The 19,752-nt window shown below is 38.8% G+C and overlaps 1 protein-coding gene across 1 annotated transcript in view; it reads left to right on the top strand.

The window, feature by feature from the left end:
- eys (eyes shut homolog) overlaps nucleotides 1-19,752 on the top strand; it is a 175,965-nt gene that overhangs the window by 147,415 nt on the left and 8,798 nt on the right. Inside the window, exons 43-45 of the mRNA XM_038737244.1 lie at nucleotides 145-368; nucleotides 11,788-11,960; nucleotides 19,374-19,556. Coding sequence (XP_038593172.1) covers nucleotides 145-368; nucleotides 11,788-11,960; nucleotides 19,374-19,556 — 580 coding nt within the window. The remainder of the gene's footprint in view (nucleotides 1-144; nucleotides 369-11,787; nucleotides 11,961-19,373; nucleotides 19,557-19,752) is intronic.

Here is a 19,752-nt window from a genome sequence, read left to right on the forward strand (position 1 = left end):
TACACATATGCACACTGATATTGAGAGCCCGTTTTTCGCCGCATAGCTTGTACTTAAAGGGAGACATACCTGTATATATTGTATGATTTAGTGTGATTTACTAAACGATAACACTGATCACTGGCTTTCCACCTTTTTTTGCAGGGAGCCTTTGGACCCATATTTCTTGGGGATGTTTCGTCCCACTGGGAGATGCATGACAGGAGTACAAAGGGAGCAAGGAGATTCATTGGATGTATCAGGGAACTTCAGGTCAACTCAAAGGAGATTTACCTGGTGGGTGAGGCAGTGAGAGGGAGAAACATCAAGAACTGTGACCCGCCTGTCTGCCAACACCTTCCCTGTCGTAATGGAGGAACTTGTGTGAGGTACTAGGTCACCTTTTACTCTAATGAAAAATTACTGAACTACCTTTGAACTTGAAAGTCATTAATAATATAAAATGCAGTTTCTCTAATTCATTTTCTTTCTGTAATAATAATAATAATACTTAACGTGCAAGAAAATACTCCAGAAATGAGGAGAAATAGTTTTATAAACATAAATTTGTGACAAACAAAAGAAAGGATAATGTTCACTGGATATGCTCATAATAACAATGGTCATGAAAAGTAATTTAATTTCCATTATAGACCTGTTTCCTCATGCCCATGTGACTCGGAATAAAGTGTCACAGCCAGTATATATTCCAGTTTAAATTGTTTTCCCAATCTCCAAAAACATGAATGGAGCTGTGGCTGTGCAGTTGGTACTTTGAGCACACACTAATCCAGTCAGCCAGCTAGTGAAATGACAGTTTTGGCAACAGCCTGTCTTCCCAGCAGCAACCGATTCTTAATGCAGAACTGTTCAGTTGTCAAGCTCATCTTATCTACACTGGACTAATTTCAATTTGGGCCTGCTCTAGGCTAACTGCGCACGGGGAAATATTGGACTGGGACTCAGTATCAGCAGAAAATCAACATAAATTGATTATTAATTGCCTCAAAGGGTGAACATTTTGATTAGGAAATCCCTACAGATAATTGTAAATGTAGCCATTTTTTGTTTAAGGAAGATATGACTCTGGAATGTGTAACAGTTGCATGCTTTCATGCATTCAGTAATTTACAAATCTTTGTAATTTAACAATGAGCGAACTGCTACAAAGGCTGCAGCTTTACAAGTTGATTCATTTTTCAGTGTTTGAGTTCACAAAATAAATGTGCAATAACAGAAATTCAGGCGGAATGGAAACTGCCAGCTTCAGTGTGATGGCGCCTGATCTCCCTCAGTCCAGCAACAGCTCTGCGAGGAGTCATTAAGTTAAGAGAGGCCAGTTGACCATTGAGTAGTTGTTAACCATCTCCTTGATTACTTCTACTTCCTGCTCAGTTCAAAATTTAAAGCCCACCTCATGTGGATGACTTCTGGTTTTGGTTGCCCTACAGCAGTTACTTATCTGGCAGAAGAGAAACTTAGTAAAAAAAAAATACTAATATTGCCTCTATTGTCATTGTTTACACCAGAGGAACATATCTGAATTATAATCTTTAAAGCTGATATAATAAATATTTTTATATAGTACAATGGATCACATGTGAAAGCGGTCACAAATGATGAACCGACAGAAAATAATCACCATACTTTGTAAATCCCCTCTGCTTTAGCATCTATTAGCACCTATCTATTAGTTATTTTGGTGTTACGGCACACAGCTTTACTGTTTTTATCACTCTCACCGCTCTCATCAGTGTTGTTTTCACACTACCTGCCCAGCACCAACCAGCCAGCAGACAAAGTTGGCAACTAGCAGGTGATCAGTGGAGCATGTAGCTGCAAGAGAGCCAGATAGTTCTTTCAAAAGGTGGTGGAGAGCAAAACAGAGCTAAGACAAGAGTGAACAATGGACTGAAATGTATCAGGTGGACAGTTACAGGACTCCAAGTGAATGTGAATGTTGACCTGTGTTGAACTGTTTGCTCACACATTCGCCTTACCAACTTAAAATATCAGCAATTGTTTCGGCTTTTTTGGTGCCTCAAGTGTCCAAAACAATCTGTTGTTGCACATTAAAATAATTTTAGACTGAATGATGACATTTTTCAACTTTGTAACATTGCTGATCATATCAGACAGTTTCACCACACTGGAAGCTAAATTATTAAGTGCCATTTACAAACAGATTGGCAGAGGAATATGTACCTTGTAATATGACTTGGAGTCTTTCATTACCTTGATTTTACGCAGAAATATGTATAAATACATGGTCAGTTGCTTAAGTGTTAAGATGAAGGATTAAGGTAGTCACTTTTCACCATCACACCCCACTAACCAGCAATTTTGCCTTCTTTTTAAATATGCATTAACTACATATGATGCTCTTTCACCTTAGGTAATCCAGAAAATAGCTACTCTAAATGTCTTCTTCACTGTGTTATGACACTATAAATTAACAGTTGCTTTTATTAAACAGGAAATGAAAAGGGGCACCATGAATATTGGAATATGAATGGCTCTAAGAATACCAATTAAGAGCCGGTGGCATTGTGGTCACGTTGGCTTGTCATGTGCAGAAGAGTGGGCCTTGCAATTAACCGTGTGATGAATATGCGTTAATGCAGTATCCTCTTGAACTACAAAGCATGCAGGGGTCATCAGGAGTTCACAGAGCCCTCTACATTATGTTAGATGCCCTGGATTGCACTGCCATCACACAATGGAATGAAAAAGGATTTTGATTGTGGGTTCAGTTGGGGTGATTCCACCGCTGTCCCCCTTTAATGTTTTCTGTTCATGTAGAAATATCAATATTAAACCTGAGAGGATAATGGCTTGTGGTTGGTGGGTGATACATACATATTGAGTATTTAAGTGACATCAATATGAAAAGCCAGGCAATCAGCACCTAAGGACTATGGCCTTTTTATTCTTCAGTGCCAGCTCTGTGATGCCGAATATCTGTCATTTATTAACCTCAGCTTATAAAACTCAGCTGCAGGGTTGCAGAAACCATGTCATTAGACTGTCTGTAAATACAGCAGATGGAAATGTTAAAATGGAAATTGTTTCTAAGAGGCACCCACATATTCATGCTGTTGGTATGATGCTCTGTAACAAACAGGAACACTAGAAATAAAGGAATGTTTCATCAGTGGAAAATGTGAACACCATTTATTTATACAGTCAGTTAGTTATGAAATGTAACATGTCATTATCTCCTGATTAGACAATTAGAAAAATATATACCATATATATATATATATATATATATATATATATATATATATATATATATATATATATATACAATAAGTAATCCACATTCAGATGTACAGATACGTGGACCAGTTGTGGTGGATGCGGTATGAAGCAACTTGCACCTGCATCACCTGTCCCTGACCATGCTGGGGTGCTGATGCCGTCCCTTTGTGCTTTTATATAGGCGTCTATGAGTGGGCTTAATGTGAGAGCAGGTGGCAGCACCCTTGGTGTCTGTGGTTAGGGCATGGGGACTAGGATTTGAGGCTATCCATACTGCACTCAGCAATGTTGAGATTGCAGTTTATTTATATTTTGTATAAGCTTTAAAAGTCAGACCATGTCTGATATATGAACCAACAAACAGAGATTCAGCAATAACCGCGAAAAGAATGTTCACCAATATGTCGCATTCGCTGAACATACTGAACCAACCACCCACTGTGTGTGCTTTCACATAGCGATCCGGTCTTCACTGCTTAGACCGTGAAAAAAAACTTGTCACTTGTTACAAAACCGCATTAAACGGCACACCTGTTCCGGCATGTCTGCTTTTCAAACAGACATTGTTTCCGGCTCTGTTTCTACCAACATTCCTGGCTCAGAGGCGGATCAAAACCCCCGTGTCCGACTCGGTACTTGTCATACAGCGCAGCGAGCCGGCATATTGGCGTAATAATCTCGGAAAATAAGGCAGCATGAAAGTGCCTAAAGACTAGGTCCTCCCCCTGTTTCTAGTCTTTGTGCTATACTAAGCTAACAAGTCACCGACAGTAGCTTCATATTTACTGTATCGAAATGAGGGAGGTATCAGTCTTTTAATCCAACTCTCAGCAAGAAAGCGAATTCCCCATAATCTTGATATGGAAAACTTTTGAGCAAACATTTGTTTATCTACACATTTAGTGGATGTTTTGGGCTACCTCACAACGTAAGTCCAATATTATCCCTCTGAGCTCTGAATATTGGACTTCAGAGCTAAAAGGAAGCTCACTTTCATCATTCCTGGGAAAAAAACGTGTTGCTAAAAAATGCTCCACAAGTTGCTAACTTTGTCTGCTGTTTTGTGTTGCGCAGGTAGTGTTCAGTGAATGAAAGCTGTAAGAGTGACCCAAAACAGTACATGTGCAGGCCATAAAATCAAAACAAAAAATGTTTCTGAAAGATGCTGAAACACCGAAGGGAGCTAGAGAGTCGGGTAATAATTCTCTCTGGTTTTGTCACTACGAATGACACCTTTCACATACACGCAGTCTTGATTGTTAATCTAAAAATATTGATTAGAGCTACTTTAAAGTTTTCATCAGATTGTGACCTCTTGTGACCTCATCATTGTAAGTAAATGAAAGCAGTTTGATACAGATCACATAAATAGATCCACATTTGTTACTGAGTAGTGGATTGACATATGCTCACACACACACACACACACACACACACACACAGAGCAGAATTCATGAAGACAGAACGTCTTGCTAATTGGCTCCAGTAGAGACTGTGCTGGTCCAGCTTTGGTGGCACACAAACCTCCACTTAACAGTGAATTCTCCCGAATATCCATTTCACTGTCTGCAAGTGTTCTACACAAAAGAGGTGAAACCAGTTTTATCTTAATCAGAGTTCCAGCTATACTTGTTTCAAAGAACCTATAAAATAACTCAAGGTCCAAGAAACAATTATTTTAATTCACCATGAGAAACAAACATAGCTACATCCCGTGTGTGATTATAGTCCCTGAAGAATATTTCCAGAGAAAACTTGCTCATTACCGAGTTTATTGCATTTGTGTCTTTGAATTTTGGAGGACGAGCGCATTCAAAACAACTGTGCAGTGGTGTTTTTTGGCCAAATTGGTTATTTTTATACATATAGATATTTTCTTGTTTAGTTTGAGTTTTTGTGTAACCTTGACATACTTAAAACTGATAATAAGTATGTATTAAAATGACTTGAGGACAAGTGTCACATGGCTCAGGGTAGACCTCTGACTCCAAATAAAGTACAATTAAATACAGTACAAAAGGAGGAGAATAGGGCAATTCATTCCCAAATATGTTACTCTGATGTCTTAGGAAAGTTCAATTTGTTTTCATGAACATTCTGCATTATCTCTTATAGACAGTACTGAATAGAAATAACAGTAACTGAAAATGATCAGGATGATTTTCTGTTCTACTTTTTAAGGATCAATCTGGCATTATTCTGTTTCTTTTTCTTATTGCCAACAAATTCCAAAAACCAATACATTACTTTGTCTCTTAGTACTTTCCCACATGCCTACCCTGCCTGCAGCACACAGCCCCAAGCCCACTGGTTTCTAGTAAAGATGTAAATGATCAAATAAAAGGGAGTCACAAATATATAGGTTTACTGTTAAAAATGCCCTTAATAATTTCCTGAGCACAGCTGGGCACTGTAGTTTTTAGCAAATGTAACTCAAAAGGAGTAAATAGTGCAATTGTTGGGGAGATATTTTAAGCGATGGATCCACATTTGGTGCTGTAGTGAGTATTTACAGCAGCAGGATGGTGTATAGCGGATTGACTCTAAATAAACTACACTGCATGTCTTCATGGTAATCAAGGAATATGTCACCCAATGCAACCTTATGGCTCATATGTTTGTACATTAAAACAATAGAGGGCTGTGGCACAGAGGAATAAGCTATTTATTTGGAAACACAAGCAATACTTAGAAGGACCGGTTTGATTTTAGTCATGAGATCTGTTGACAATGAGAAACATATAGAATAATCACCAGCAGGTGGGAGCGCTGCATCTTGACAGTGTCACAGGTTGTTGTTCTGGCAACCAGCTTCATGAGATTTGACTGAATAAGGCCTCTAGAATAGCACATCTGAGGGTTTCTTTGAACCTAAGTTGTGAATGGGAGATGTATACTGTAGACGGTTTTGAATTTTATGTAACACTGTATTAGTGATAACAAGCCTGAGTTTGTCTCAACATTAATTAGTAGAAAATAAGTAATTCGTTTGTGACCTTGGTATAATCCAAATTATCACCTTTTAATTATTACACAAAGACTGTACAATGGTAATTATATGTAATCAGTAGATATACTGAACAGCTTTCCTCAGAAATAAAAAAAAAAGTTTTCTTGCAATTTAAGGCCAAATTAGACATACGGTACAAAAAATTATTATTCTGTGATCATAAGAAAACAAAACATAAAAGTAACCCAGACACAACCTTCTGTGGTGGTTTGTGCCAAAGATTGGAGGAAATTCAGTAATGTGGTGTGTGTGTGTGTGTGTGTGTGTGTGTGTGCACGCAACCAGGCGCACGTTCTTGAAGCCATCATCTGCAGGTGGCTTTTGTGAAAATATTATGATTTTCAGTTAAAGGAATCTGTTGCGTGAGGTGTCTCCACAGCATTCTTGACAAAAACACCATGTTATTTTATTCATTATTATATTCATTCAACACAAGCCAGTCTTCACTTAATGCTGTGCATTCTTTCAGTTTCTTTTTTGTCTCTTGCCCCTTTGTCATGTCAGTGATAGTTGAAGCAGTTTCTGTCTCCTTCCTCCTTAAACACTCTTCCAGTCAAACATGTTGCTGTATTTCTTTGCAAGTGCTATGTCTGTTTCGTAGAAGAAGGTGGAATGATTTGACTCGATGACAGCTTGCTATTGCTGCCTGTGTTAGGGAGAGACAAGGCCAGATGATAGTGCTACATCACAGCATGCAGTCTAAGTAGTGGATACTTGACCCATCAAAGAGGCTGGTTGAATTGACCATTCATTCTTACTGAAATCTGAAGCAAATGCATTTTATCATCTCATATGTCTTAAGGGAAGAAATGTGAAATCATTGTAACACAACTTTATTTCTGAGACATAGAACCAATGCATTCGGTGTGCTAAGCTTTTTTTCAGGAGTTAAGAAATGTAAAAAAATAAAAAAATATAAACCCCAATAAAATCACTAGCACATTTGAAAAGTGTAGAGTTTAAACATGTGAATATACTTTAAAAGTGTTACAGAAAAGCACAGCTCTCTGCAGAGTGCTGTGTGTTCTAGGTTGCACCGTAAAAATATTGTCTGATCCCTTGAGAAAAGTTCCCCCACGCTTTATGCCTCCTTTCTATAAGGATTTTATTTCAAGTATCATCTAAAGTATGCTTTTCTATGGCAATATGTTTCAAAAGACTCTGTGATGGAGACTTAACAGACATCACCCTTCTTCACCACCAAAGAAATGTTTGCAAGGGTGCCTCGAAGAGGTCAGGGAAATATCGAACAGCCGTCTGCTAAAACAGGAGCCTGAGCCCGTCAGGTGGATGCCATGTGTAAATTCCATTTCATCCCTTTGCTCATATTGAAATTCAGATGACAAATAATTGAGTGATGAGCTAGTCCTTTCAAATGATTTATTTCCATTTCACCCACCAAGAATCATAGTGTCTGTAGTATAATGGTGTCCAATTGGCCGTTTACAATACTGGAAAGCAAATGGCGTTTCAGTACCAAAGCAGTACTTCTCTATAAATAATATCTGCTAAACCCAGTGGTCTTTTTTATTTTAACAAAGGATGAAGTGGGCTAAATGCTTTCATCCCGAGAACTGAAGACTGCCATGGCAGCAGAGCCTCATCAGTGCCTTTCTGTAGAAGTGTATTTGCATACCAACAAGCACTTGAAAAGTCGTTTCTGTAAATAACTTACAAGGGATGAAATTTGAGAAAAGCATGTGGCCGCACCGCTTATTGTTTTAGTTGACAGGGATATCATAAGCCAACCAGTCAATTATTCATCATTTTATCTGGTACTCATTAGATTAAAAATGTAGGCTTCCTTAATAATGTATCCAGACTGTGTGGTGCAGCAGTGCAGTCTTTGAATGGTGCGAGATATGGCGAGTACCATCTTAATGCATTTGTGATTAACATATTCAAATGAGTCAGCAAACATTACTACAATTTTGTAATCAAAGTAATTAACTCAGCCAAATTAAAATCACCTTTTGTCACCCCACACATCCAAGTTTTTGATTAGGCCAATTAAAACTCAAGTGTTTTCAACTGTGCTCCTTCCCCTCCTCTATCTACATTTTACCTTTTTGGAGCCAGCAGTATCTAGTGCTTATATGAAAGTCATTTGACAATTCATTTTTATAGTTGATCTTCCCTTAAATTACAGTTGGTATGTTAACTTTTTTGTGTTTTGTAATGCCTTTGATGATCGAGATGGTAAACGTAAATTCACACACCGATGCAAGCGGCTGGCCCATTAGGAGCACCTTCAGCTTAAAGACACGTTGACAGGTGGAGCCGGGGAATGGAACTGCCAAACCCTGGAGTAAGGAACACGTTACCTTCTGAGCCTTAGCCACTTGGTCTATCAGAACACAAAAATATTTGCATCACTTGCAAAGACAAACATGTTATTTTCTGCACTGTTAATTGTAGGCTGCTTTCAACACATCTGAAGACAGTTGTTGTTTACCGAATGAAGGTAGTGAATTGTTTAAAGAGGTGGTATTATGCTTTTTGGCTTTTCCCCTCTACTTTATTGAGTTATATATCTTTTTTGTGCGTGTAACAGGTTTGCAAAGTGAAAAAGCCCAAAGTCCAGCCCAAAGGGAGTTCCCATCTCCCACAGAAAGCACTGCTCTGAACCGCTTGAAAACAGCTCGTTTGTAGTCCAGCCCTTCACTTCCTTTCATTGTGACGTCACAAAAACACGTCATAAAGCTTGCCAAGTGGGTAGCGGGGTCAAGCACGCCCTCAAACCAAGCTAGTCTGAGCCACTCGCCTTTGTTTGGTTTTCCATTGTAGAAATGTTGTACCTGTACCTGCTTCCAGGTACTTTTTTTCGTATCACCTCACCTCCGTCGAGGTTCCAAGTGAGCTGAGAGATACTAAAATGTGACGTGAAAACACGACAGACTGCTGATTGGTCAGTGAGAATATTCACTATTCACTGCATCATCATTGTGTGCACCAGACAGAGGCCAGCAACAGAAAGTTTTATATTTTACAGTTTTTGTATGGAATTTCATCACAAAATCCACTTCTGATAAGTTTTGAGGTGAGAAATCAGCTGTGTAGATTTCGAATATTTACAGTTTTACCAGAAGTGATGGCGGAACAAAAATGTGCTTGAATATTGTCGGAGTTGAGGAGCTCCGCAAGTGGTTGCGGGGGGGAAGCCTGTGCCAACCCGTGGGAGGAGCATGTGAAGCCGGCCAGCCGCCCGTTCACAGAGCCCTCTGCTCCCGCCGTCACACAGACCGCTGCAGCAACAACGGCAGAGGAAAACACAGCTGGAAGGTTTTCACACCGCTTATCTGTCTTTACATTCTGAGTAATATTGAAACGTTTTAACCGTATATATATTGTAAGAGCTGGTATGTGTGTCGCATTGAACATTACGTTGCGGCAGTTGTGTGTGGCGTCGCTATGACAAAAAGCTACGTACTATCTCTGGGTACTATCTGCAACGGAGCAGGGCCGAGTAGAGTCGAGTCTATTGATTTGCGCTATGGTAGCATTTTTCGGCAAGGCAGCATAGATCGTCAGAACACCGGCAACAGTTCAACATTTAGTCCTAATGGTAAGATGCGGAACAATGATGTTGTGTGGTTGTGGACTTGAGTAATGCAGTCTGAAGCGGCTGTGATTTGGATCACACTACCTTGTTTCTTACGACCCACCCTTCTCTGCTTCTGATTGGCTAGTAGTCCTTACCTGGGAACTCTGCATGTGCACCTCCCAACAAAGATTTTGTACAAGTAAGATGCGTCACTGTGTGGCTCAAGAGCGGAGTGTACAACACATAGGGTGAAAAGAGGAACTGCATCAATGTGCAGTATGAGAAAAATAGGGTGTTTTTTGAAAATTAAACCATGTAAACCTGTTCTGGTACAACCTCTAAATAAGATTTTGAACCTGAAAATTAGCATAATACCACCTCTTTAAAGGTGAGTATTGTTGCCTTGACTTGTGCGTGTCCTTTGTGTTATGAGTAGGTTTTTTGTATTTCTATTCAACAAAACTGCAAATCACATTAGCTTTGCTGTACTTAAGGAATATATCACACAAAACAATCTAATTTTATATAAAAAGATTCAAAATTAATAAATGCATCCTCAACTAAGCCAAAAAACCTTTTTGTAGAAACGTGTCCACATATGCAAGTTAAAAATGTCCGACTCAAAGTGTGAATATATCTTACCTTTGAAATATGGCAGCTAATTTAAAATTTGTGAACAGTATCTATAGTGTCTGATTTGTCTTGATTTGAACATTTATATTTACATTTTTGACATGTAAGAAATCATTTGTGAAAAATTTAGCTAGGATTAGAATAAGAAGAAAATATCTATTTTATATATCCATCCATCTATCTGTTTTTCTATACTCACTTATTTGGTGGAGTATTGGAGCCCTGCATTACCTACCAGCAAGCAAACAGTTCAACTAAACTGCGTGCTTTTTGTGGTAGGAAACTAAAGCATCTGGAGGATGTCACCAATATTTAAATATAAACACTAACTGACAATGCAGGGGACAAATTAGCAGCGCTCACACATTGCAACATGGTGACTGCACCAGGAGGTGCTCCATTAAATATTTAATTCTTCCTCTTGCAGGTTGTCAAAGACTATACAAATAATAATGCCTGTTCTGTTCAACGCATGACAATTTTCATCTGACTGTGTTATTTTGAAAATAATGGTCACAATTGGCAGCGACAGTGTGTAGCTGTGTATCATTGCACCATTTAATGTCTTGAAATTGACATTAGCAGCCTGTTAATAATCATATGCTAAACATTTTAGTGCATTATACAGCATAATTTTGCACTTCAATACAGTCATATCTAACAATGCTCAACTCCGGTGACACAATGTAAATATTTCATTTCAAGAAGCAGGTTTCCCAAGGAGCAAAATACATCCCGCAGTGCTGCTTCTCAAACACATTATTAATTTATAGATTTGAAACCCCACCAATGATTCCTCTATCTAGTATTATACCTTTCAAAGTGGTGCACATCTCAGAAGAGCAAGTCCCTGTCTGGGTATTACTTTGCATGCTAGCTCACACTCCTCTTCTTGCCAATAGAGGAAGCACACCCATATAAATCGAGGAAAGAAGACAGAGAAAATCTTGTGCAGTTTCTGGTTATAAGTTTTCTGACACGCTACTAATCATTTGCTTTCTGCTGCCTCTTCAGGCTGCGTGTGTCTACTTCTTGAAAAGACACATGAAGTAATTTCTGTCTCCGGGTGTTACTAAGATGAATACATTCATAAAAATATTCTTATTTTTCTCCTACGCTATCTACACATTCACTCAAATGTGTGTGTTTCAGCAGATCTCATATATCAAGTATTCCGTCAGGCTGGACGCATGACTTTTAACATCTTTTCAAATCTTTCATGCAGTATGGGATTGGCAGTTTTTCTCTCCCTAGACAACTGTGTGAGCTTGTAAAGCATCTGGACATGTTGCTGCACTGTCATGGTCCACTTTCACCTCTGGCCTAATGATGTCTCCCTCTATGTCTACATGTTTAGTGATACTGAGGACTGGTTCTGTGAGTGCCCCCCGCTCTACACAGGCCGGCTGTGCCAGTTCACTGCTTGTGAGCGCAACCCCTGCGGTCACGGAGCCACGTGCATCCCAAAGTCGTCGTTGGAGGCTGTATGTCTTTGCCCCTACGGAAGACAAGGTCTACTGTGTGATGAAAGTAAGTGTTACAAAGAACAGCTCCACACAGATCAATGCAGCGTAGATTTAGCAGTTTTATTAAGAAGCTGTTCTGCAAACAGTTGGTGAATGAGAGCCCTGAGCAGTTGGTAGAATGAGTGCCTGTTGTTAAGTAAAGGGATTAAGGAAACCAAATTATGCTGAAAAGGCAGAAATGTCTTCCTCCAGCAATAGAGTCAGATAATCAAGGCAAAAACTCATGGCTGCTCTGCTGAATATTCCAATTTAGTTAATTTCCCACTACTGTAATTTCAGCAGTATGACTTAAAACAACTTTTCTTAAGAACTTTTTTCTTAAAATGTCAGGCTTCTGCTGTACAGCATTGTGTTGATGTGTTCTCACTTAACCAGCAATATTAATAAGCTCGCTTGCTGTCACTTCTGCCTGTCTGTGGTCAATTATTTTCCATTTTATCATAGATAACCATATAACACAATACCCTGGCATACAACAACTCGCTATTTTTATCACACATTTCCACAGCTATGAGAAAGTGATTTTACAAAGGGTAATAAAATAATGACTGGCTAACCAAGACTAATGATCATGTCTGACCTGTTAGCATGTTGACCCTTATTCAGATCAGTTAATAATAGTCATGCTGTTATCTAACCTTTAAAAAAAAAAAAAAGACTGTTTCAGTGATGGGCTCTGTACTATGTTATATTTTGAAATACAATAGCAGGTGTTCTATATATAGTCTCCACCTAAGCCAAGAATACATTGAACATGCATAGGCCTAGCTACTTTCTGCAGATGTTAAAAGATCACTGGAAGAACTGATTAAGGGATAGTTCAGGATTTTTGAAATGGGGCTGTATGAGGCACTTTTCTACAAAATGTGTGTATTACCTGCAGTAGATGGTAGTCATGCATGTCCCGAGTTTGGAGAAACAGATTTGTACCAGCACGGAAGCTAAGCAATGTACTGCTGTGGACAGTGTCAGCAGCAAAATGTATTTTAGCCACCTAAAAGAAGGCCCACCGGAAAAAATCAATATCAGTTCAAGTGTACGCTATATTTACAACATTTAATCTCTTTACCTTGCCATGAAACAAATCTCTGCTTCTCCAAACTGGGGACGCACTGAATGCCATCTACTGCAGGTAATAAACTTACTCTGGATAAGCACCTCATACAGCCCCACTAAAATAATTCCAAACTAGGGTCCCTTTAACAGAATAAATACACCATATACTGGACAACTCTTGTTGTATTTCCAATACTTTGGTGAATATACTTTGGCAAAACTGACTGATTTGTGTTAAATACTAATATTGTAAACTTACACATTGAATGGTAAACATACCATAAAACATCAGCATGTTAGCATTTTCATTGTTACTTTGCTAACTTGCTTCCATTAGCATTTATGGTGTGTTCCATTTGACATGGGAAGAGGGAATTTCCAAGTTCAAAGGGAACGCACCCTTAAGTCGGATTTCCGACTTGGTAACTCGGGAGAACCGCACTACCCTGACTTCATTATCCAAAAGGGCACAACATACAAAAATGGCTGTAGGCCCTTTTTTAAAGGGGCATTATGTAGTTTCCAGCGGCCACTAGCAGTGCGGTTCTAAGAGTGCAACCAGGCGTGTGCTCGTACAGAAATCCTGCAATAAAGGCAGAAACACCAGCATGCAGGCTGTGGCTTTTCACTCAGACATGTTCAGGCTCTGTTACTTCAACGTTCCCGTCTCAGAGGCAGATCAACACCGGCTCTGTAACGTGACTTCATTCAGCGCAGCCAGCCGCATATCGGCACAATACTCCCGGAAAAAGGCGAAGTGACAGCGGCTATAGACAGACAGGGAGAACAGACAGAGCTGGAAACTAAGGTAAATTCCCACTGCAACGTTACATTAATAGATTTATCAACTGCAGGTTTAACTAATCCATGCTCGTTACATGATCACGGTACATTTACTGCATTTAGTCGACGTGCTACAGCTTTAGCTCGCCTGCTGCTTTCAGTAACTTTACGATCTGTGAATCTGTCTCCGGAGGCTCAGCAATATCAGCACAGCCACATGTACTGGATGACAATGAAACGGTTAGTGAGCTGGACTGAATATTATAACGAGACTGTGTCACACTTTATAACAGTTAGACCGCAGTCAGTAATTTTACTGTAACTAGTGTTAGTGGATGGCTCTTCCTTCCTCTAGGTTGTTGTGACCGTTTTGTTGCAGTGTTTTATGTTATGTGGGTCACATTAGTTACAGCGACTGCGAGGTGGAGAAGCTGTGAACCTGAGTATCGGTAAAACCACAATAAACATAAACTGAATGTTACGAAGAAAACAGAGGCAGGTCCGAGCTACTGTAGCGTTAGCTGGCTGCTCCTGGCTGCATCACTATAGGCTACGTTTAGTAAACAAATCGCTCCACATTTGCTTTTTATCGTTACATCCTCTCTGCAGGCTAAACCAACAGTGGTACACATGATAGTAACATGGGTCGCGTTAGTTGGTGAAGTAATGTGGAAAGCTAACGTTATATAACTTTGCACCGGATAACATTTCAATTTCTCGGCGTTAGCCGGCGAGCTAACGTGACTTTCTCTGTGTTTCTCCAGCTTTACTAATGCTCACTTTGTTCTGTGTTTGTTGTGTGGAGCCTGTGTTTTGCTGTGAGCCGGTTGTTTGATGGTGTTAGTGGACTGCATGTCGTTAGCTGCCGTGTTGTCGCTGTAGTCTGAGAGAGGCTCGGGAGCGCGCACAGGGCTGAATCCAACCCGGAGACCTCACATTAAAAGCAGAATAGTCGCTGATGCAAGCAACAGAGAAAACAGGCGTGTGTTTCTGAGTGAGTTTTGAGCCCACTGACAATAAGGCAATGACAATTTGATTTATTAGAATCAAAAACTTACATATAGTCCCTTTAATGTCGTGCTTTGTAATTGTACAATTACAATTTTAAATATTAAAATAAGGCAAAAGCAAATAGCTAATTCATTATCACCAAGATGTGTGTATGTTTTATAGTGGTTAAATAGCTGTTTGAAGTATCTATTCTATAATTACAAACAGTAATACCACAAGAAGGTTTCACAGATTGTGGTTCTCAGAAAAAAGGGTTTTAGCTTGACTAAACTGACTGCAGGAGCAGCAGGGTCACTCAGCCATGTCATACACCCTGACAGACTCTCAGTACCCACATGACAAACAGAGGGTACTTGTACCCCAATGGGTAATTTTGGGTAATGGGTAATTTTGCAGTTACCAGGGGGCATCTGGAAAAATTGTGAAGCTGAGCTGACTTGAAAAAATCGAAATTATGAATTGATAATATACATCCACATATTTGTATTTATATTGTGATCTGATAGAGTTGTGGGGATACGTCACACAAAAAAGGTTGGGAACCACTGATCTAACCTTCCAGTGTCACATTAAGGCTCTTACACCTTTCATTAACATTCGTCCTGGGTGATCCAATCACAAGTGGAAAGCTCTAAGTAGAGGTGTGAATGCGTCCAAGACGCTTGAGGATGCATTGAGATCCGGTCGCTCAGACCACATTCGGAGGTGGTCTGGACCGCATATTCTTTTAGCAGTGTGTATACACAAATGTGTCCTGGACTGCCTACTCAAATGACATTTTTTGCGTAAGTGGCAGTATATACTCATTTGTGCACCAACAGCATCATATTAAAGAGCAAAACAACAAGAAGAAACCACAACAGCAGAGAACAACAACAGAAAAGAGTGTATCTGCAGTCTGGCAGACTACTCGACACACCCACTTTACTACATAACACACCCCCTGAGATAACTTCTTGGATCAACTTACTTATATTGATGCAAATCAGGATCTTTTCCTAATCCTAACCAAGTATTGTTGGTGCCTACACCTAACCAAAATGTGATCATTTCAGAAGGGCGTATCATGTATTAGGCATTTCCACTAGTACTGTAGACTCGTAGATGACCAACAGGCAAAATGGATGTGCATACATATACAAAACACCCTGACTGATGTCATCCGGCTGCTCTGCCTCAACTCTTGGTGATTTATGGATTTTCCTGATTGAAAGATTGCTTTACTTGTTTCCAAAGTAACCTCATAATGCTGCTAATTGTAGCTGCCATTAGCTGCCATTTGAATTTTAATCCTGGTAACATCAGATAAGATCAGAGTCAAAACAGATCACTCCTAAGGTTCCCTGCCTCTCTGGGCTTTTTTGTTTTTGGTATTTGTAGTACTTTAGCAAAATACTGTCAGTAATAGCATGGTATTTGAATTTTTCTCTCTTTTTGTGAAAAAGCTTAAGTTGTTTATCCAGAAGGAAATACGAAAGAGCAAAATGTTTTTTCTAGATGTAGTATTTTCAGTTATTGGTTCCCACATGCGCTGGAATACATAAGATTGGTCTATAAACAAGCAGGAAATGGAGGAAAGGAAAGACTAGGAAGTGCTATTGATGCTGGAATGCCTCAAGAGTCAAGTTCATGAAAATTAATGAACATTTAAGATGACTTCACTCAGAATTATTAATGATCTGCCTTTGTTTGCCACAAGTTACTCATACATCCTGTTCAAGATTCATGTTTAGAATGAATAGAGAACAATGGACAATAAAATGCACGTGGAAAAATACAGTACTAGTACAGTACACTTCTTGTTTCTCAAATCAAATGTTTCTAGTCAACAAAGGATGCATTAAGTGATTTTTGTAAGGATAATGCCAACACTGATTTTAACAGTCTCACAATAAACATACAAGTGTAGACCATAGAGTGTATAAAAAAGGTGTAGACATACAGTTATGTAATGCAATATTTTTGTAGATTGTATTTTCATAGATACATTTTATACAGTACATTTTCAGTGGTTTTGATGTTCATGCTCAAACACTGTGCAACAATCTAATGCATCAGCACTCCAGTTTAGTATTGATTTATTATAGTTTCTGTTAACCTTGCATTGTTCTGAGACATTACAGTGTGTATGTATGTATGTGTGTATATATATATATATATATATTAGTATATTGTATATGTATTTCTTACTCAGAAGAAGTGTTGTTTTCCTAGCTGCTCTGTGGCAGCTAAGATGCAGTTTTTGTCAGAATGCCTGTCACAGTCTGGTGCCGTATGTCATTCAGTTTTTTTCTTCTGCCGCTCCCATTGGTTTGCACCATATTACACAAATACCTAGCAAAGTGGAAATGCTGTGTAACATTATTTGACAGAATGTGGTGTTGTAATCCATAGATGGATGACTTTCACTGAAGCAGTCCATAAGCTTCTTTGTAAATAATATGTTCTGTAATCAGTACTAGTTACCTTCACTGAACAGTATTTCAAAGTGTTGTACAATGATGATTTAGCTAACAGAAACTATGAGTAGGAACACGTAACTCTGTACAAATAAACCTCAATTATTTCTGTTGGTTTTGTATTTACACATCAAATACAATGTTTATGCCACATGCCGGAGAATAAGTAGCTGTCTGCGTAATGGTTGAATGACTAGAATGAGTAACAGCAGCCTAAATATGTACTTAGTAATTCACTGCAACAGTCCCATCCCCTCTTGCATCACACAAGTTACTATGGACTTTTGTGATTTTGAATGAATGCTGTTCAGCACACCCACAGGAACTCATAGTAAAGTCAACCTTTTCATAGACTTAGAGTTACAGCATGAGATTAAACCTGCCTGCAGGATAGTTCTAAAATATGAGTATTTTAGTGTCTACTGAAAAAGATGTAGATGGGGTTTGTTTTAGAAATTACAGAGAATTAACTCAAAATCAAGACCACATACAAAATCGAATGAAAAGCAAATACAAAGTTGGCTTTGTGAAACCCATAATGTTCAGTTTTAGTGGCGACTATATCATGAGAGGTGTTGATTTAACACCCTGTTCCTCCCCTGTATACTTGTCTCATGTACAAACACAGTGTAACAAACACTTACAATATAATGAAAATGAATTTAGCAAGATTACAAACTGCGGTCTCAAAATTTAGGTCTTTAATGACAAAAGTTAAGGAAAAGTTTGGAAAAGTTAAGTCTTGGACATCTCTGTGACAGTCATTATTTAACCTTCACAAAGTTAGTAATTAAAGTAGTAAGTAAAGGAGCTGTTTTCTTGGATTTAATTAGATAATATAGTTCATGGTGTCCACTGCTTGTACATACAAAATAATTAGTTTCAAAAGTAAAATGGCACAGATGTTAATAGGCACTAAAAATAAGTTTATACATACATCATTCATTATCTGTCATTTTGATAAGGATTCTGATAAAATTATACAATAAAAAAATAAAATGGTATTCAATGTAAAACAATAACTGACTAACAGAATATCACATTTGTAATCTTTTTTTTTTTTCATAATTCCTGGCCATCTAATATTTGCTAATATCAATTCTAATAATTACTTTATTTCATACAGAAGGCTCAAGGGTGATTCATTCATGAACAGAATAAATAGCTCACCATAAACACACTCAAGGTCATTTAATTTTGTAATAATGGCTGACGTTTTTGTATCTTGTATGAACAGGCAGGAGGGAAGAACACACACAGAGCTCGGTTGTTATTACAGGGCAACAAAAGTATCATGAATATGATCAATTCAAACACACAGCGCAGCTTATAAATAAACTGTAACACTCAAGCCTTTCAATGAAACAATAGGCAAATAAAGCTCTGCCAGACTAGAGATGATAACAGAAGTATCTCCGGCTTTATTAATAATTTAGCAGCCAAACAGAGCTGTGGGCAGTCGTGGAGAGGAGCTCAGAACGCCTCTTAGCCATCGCCTGGGGCTGCCAAAGAATATGCAAGGTGTTTCCAGTGAAGAAGAGCAGTTTTACGTTTGAATCCTCACCGCTGCATAAAACATAAACATAAAAAAAACACAGCAGCTTGTCATTTTTAAATAAGCGTGGCAGAAATTTACATTGAGTCCCGAGTGTGAAATCAAGTAGAGGGGTATTGCTGAGATGCAATACAAGAGAGCACATTATTGAATCAGCCATGCGTTCTGAATAAGTAAACTTGAGATTGTAATTGAATATCACTGGGATTATTGTGCCACCCTTGTGAACACTGAGTATGAAGCGATGCTTGCTTGCCAGGATGCTTCCTAAACAGCTACTAATGAAAATAGAATAGGACTGAAGGGGTGATAGTATTTGAAAACAGGTCATCATGTAAAAGCATTCAGAAAAGAAAACATTTCACTAACCTTGGTATGTAATGTGTAGCAATAGTGCCATCTTTTGGTAACCTGTGAGGGAAATGATGAATCAGACCTGTTTTCTCCTGATTCAAACAAGATCACCACTCAGACACACAATGATCTGTGAACATTAGTCACATTTGAACGCAAATGTGACAAAAATGTGTTTATGAATGTGTTTGTCTTGCAGCCATCAATATAACCCGCGCCAGATTCAGTGGGAGCGATGAGTTTGGTTACACTTCCTTTGTGGGTTACTCTTCCATCCCGAGCCTCAGTTTCTTCTACGAGTTCAGGCTGAAGTTCACGCTCGCCAATAATTCATCTGCTGTGAAAGACAACCTGATGCTGTTCGCTGGGCATAAAGGACAAGGTGAGCTCAATCCAGACACCAGCATGCCAATTTAAAGTCATTCGTACTGTCAAATGGAAAGAGGAAAACAACTTTGAGATGTCTCCTTAGTTGGATTTTAGTTGTCAAACTCCATTAAGGCTTTTAAAAGAAATGCTATTGCCAATGTGAGAGGTTTCACCCGCTGTGTATGGTAATGTGCTATCTAATAGATTTC

The sequence above is a fragment of the Micropterus salmoides genome, unplaced genomic scaffold (genome assembly GCF_014851395.1).
Source record: "Micropterus salmoides isolate LMB-PRFRI ecotype aquatic unplaced genomic scaffold, ASM1485139v1 Ms_hic_scaffold_22, whole genome shotgun sequence".
Classification (NCBI taxonomy): domain Eukaryota; kingdom Metazoa; phylum Chordata; class Actinopteri; order Centrarchiformes; family Centrarchidae; genus Micropterus; species Micropterus salmoides.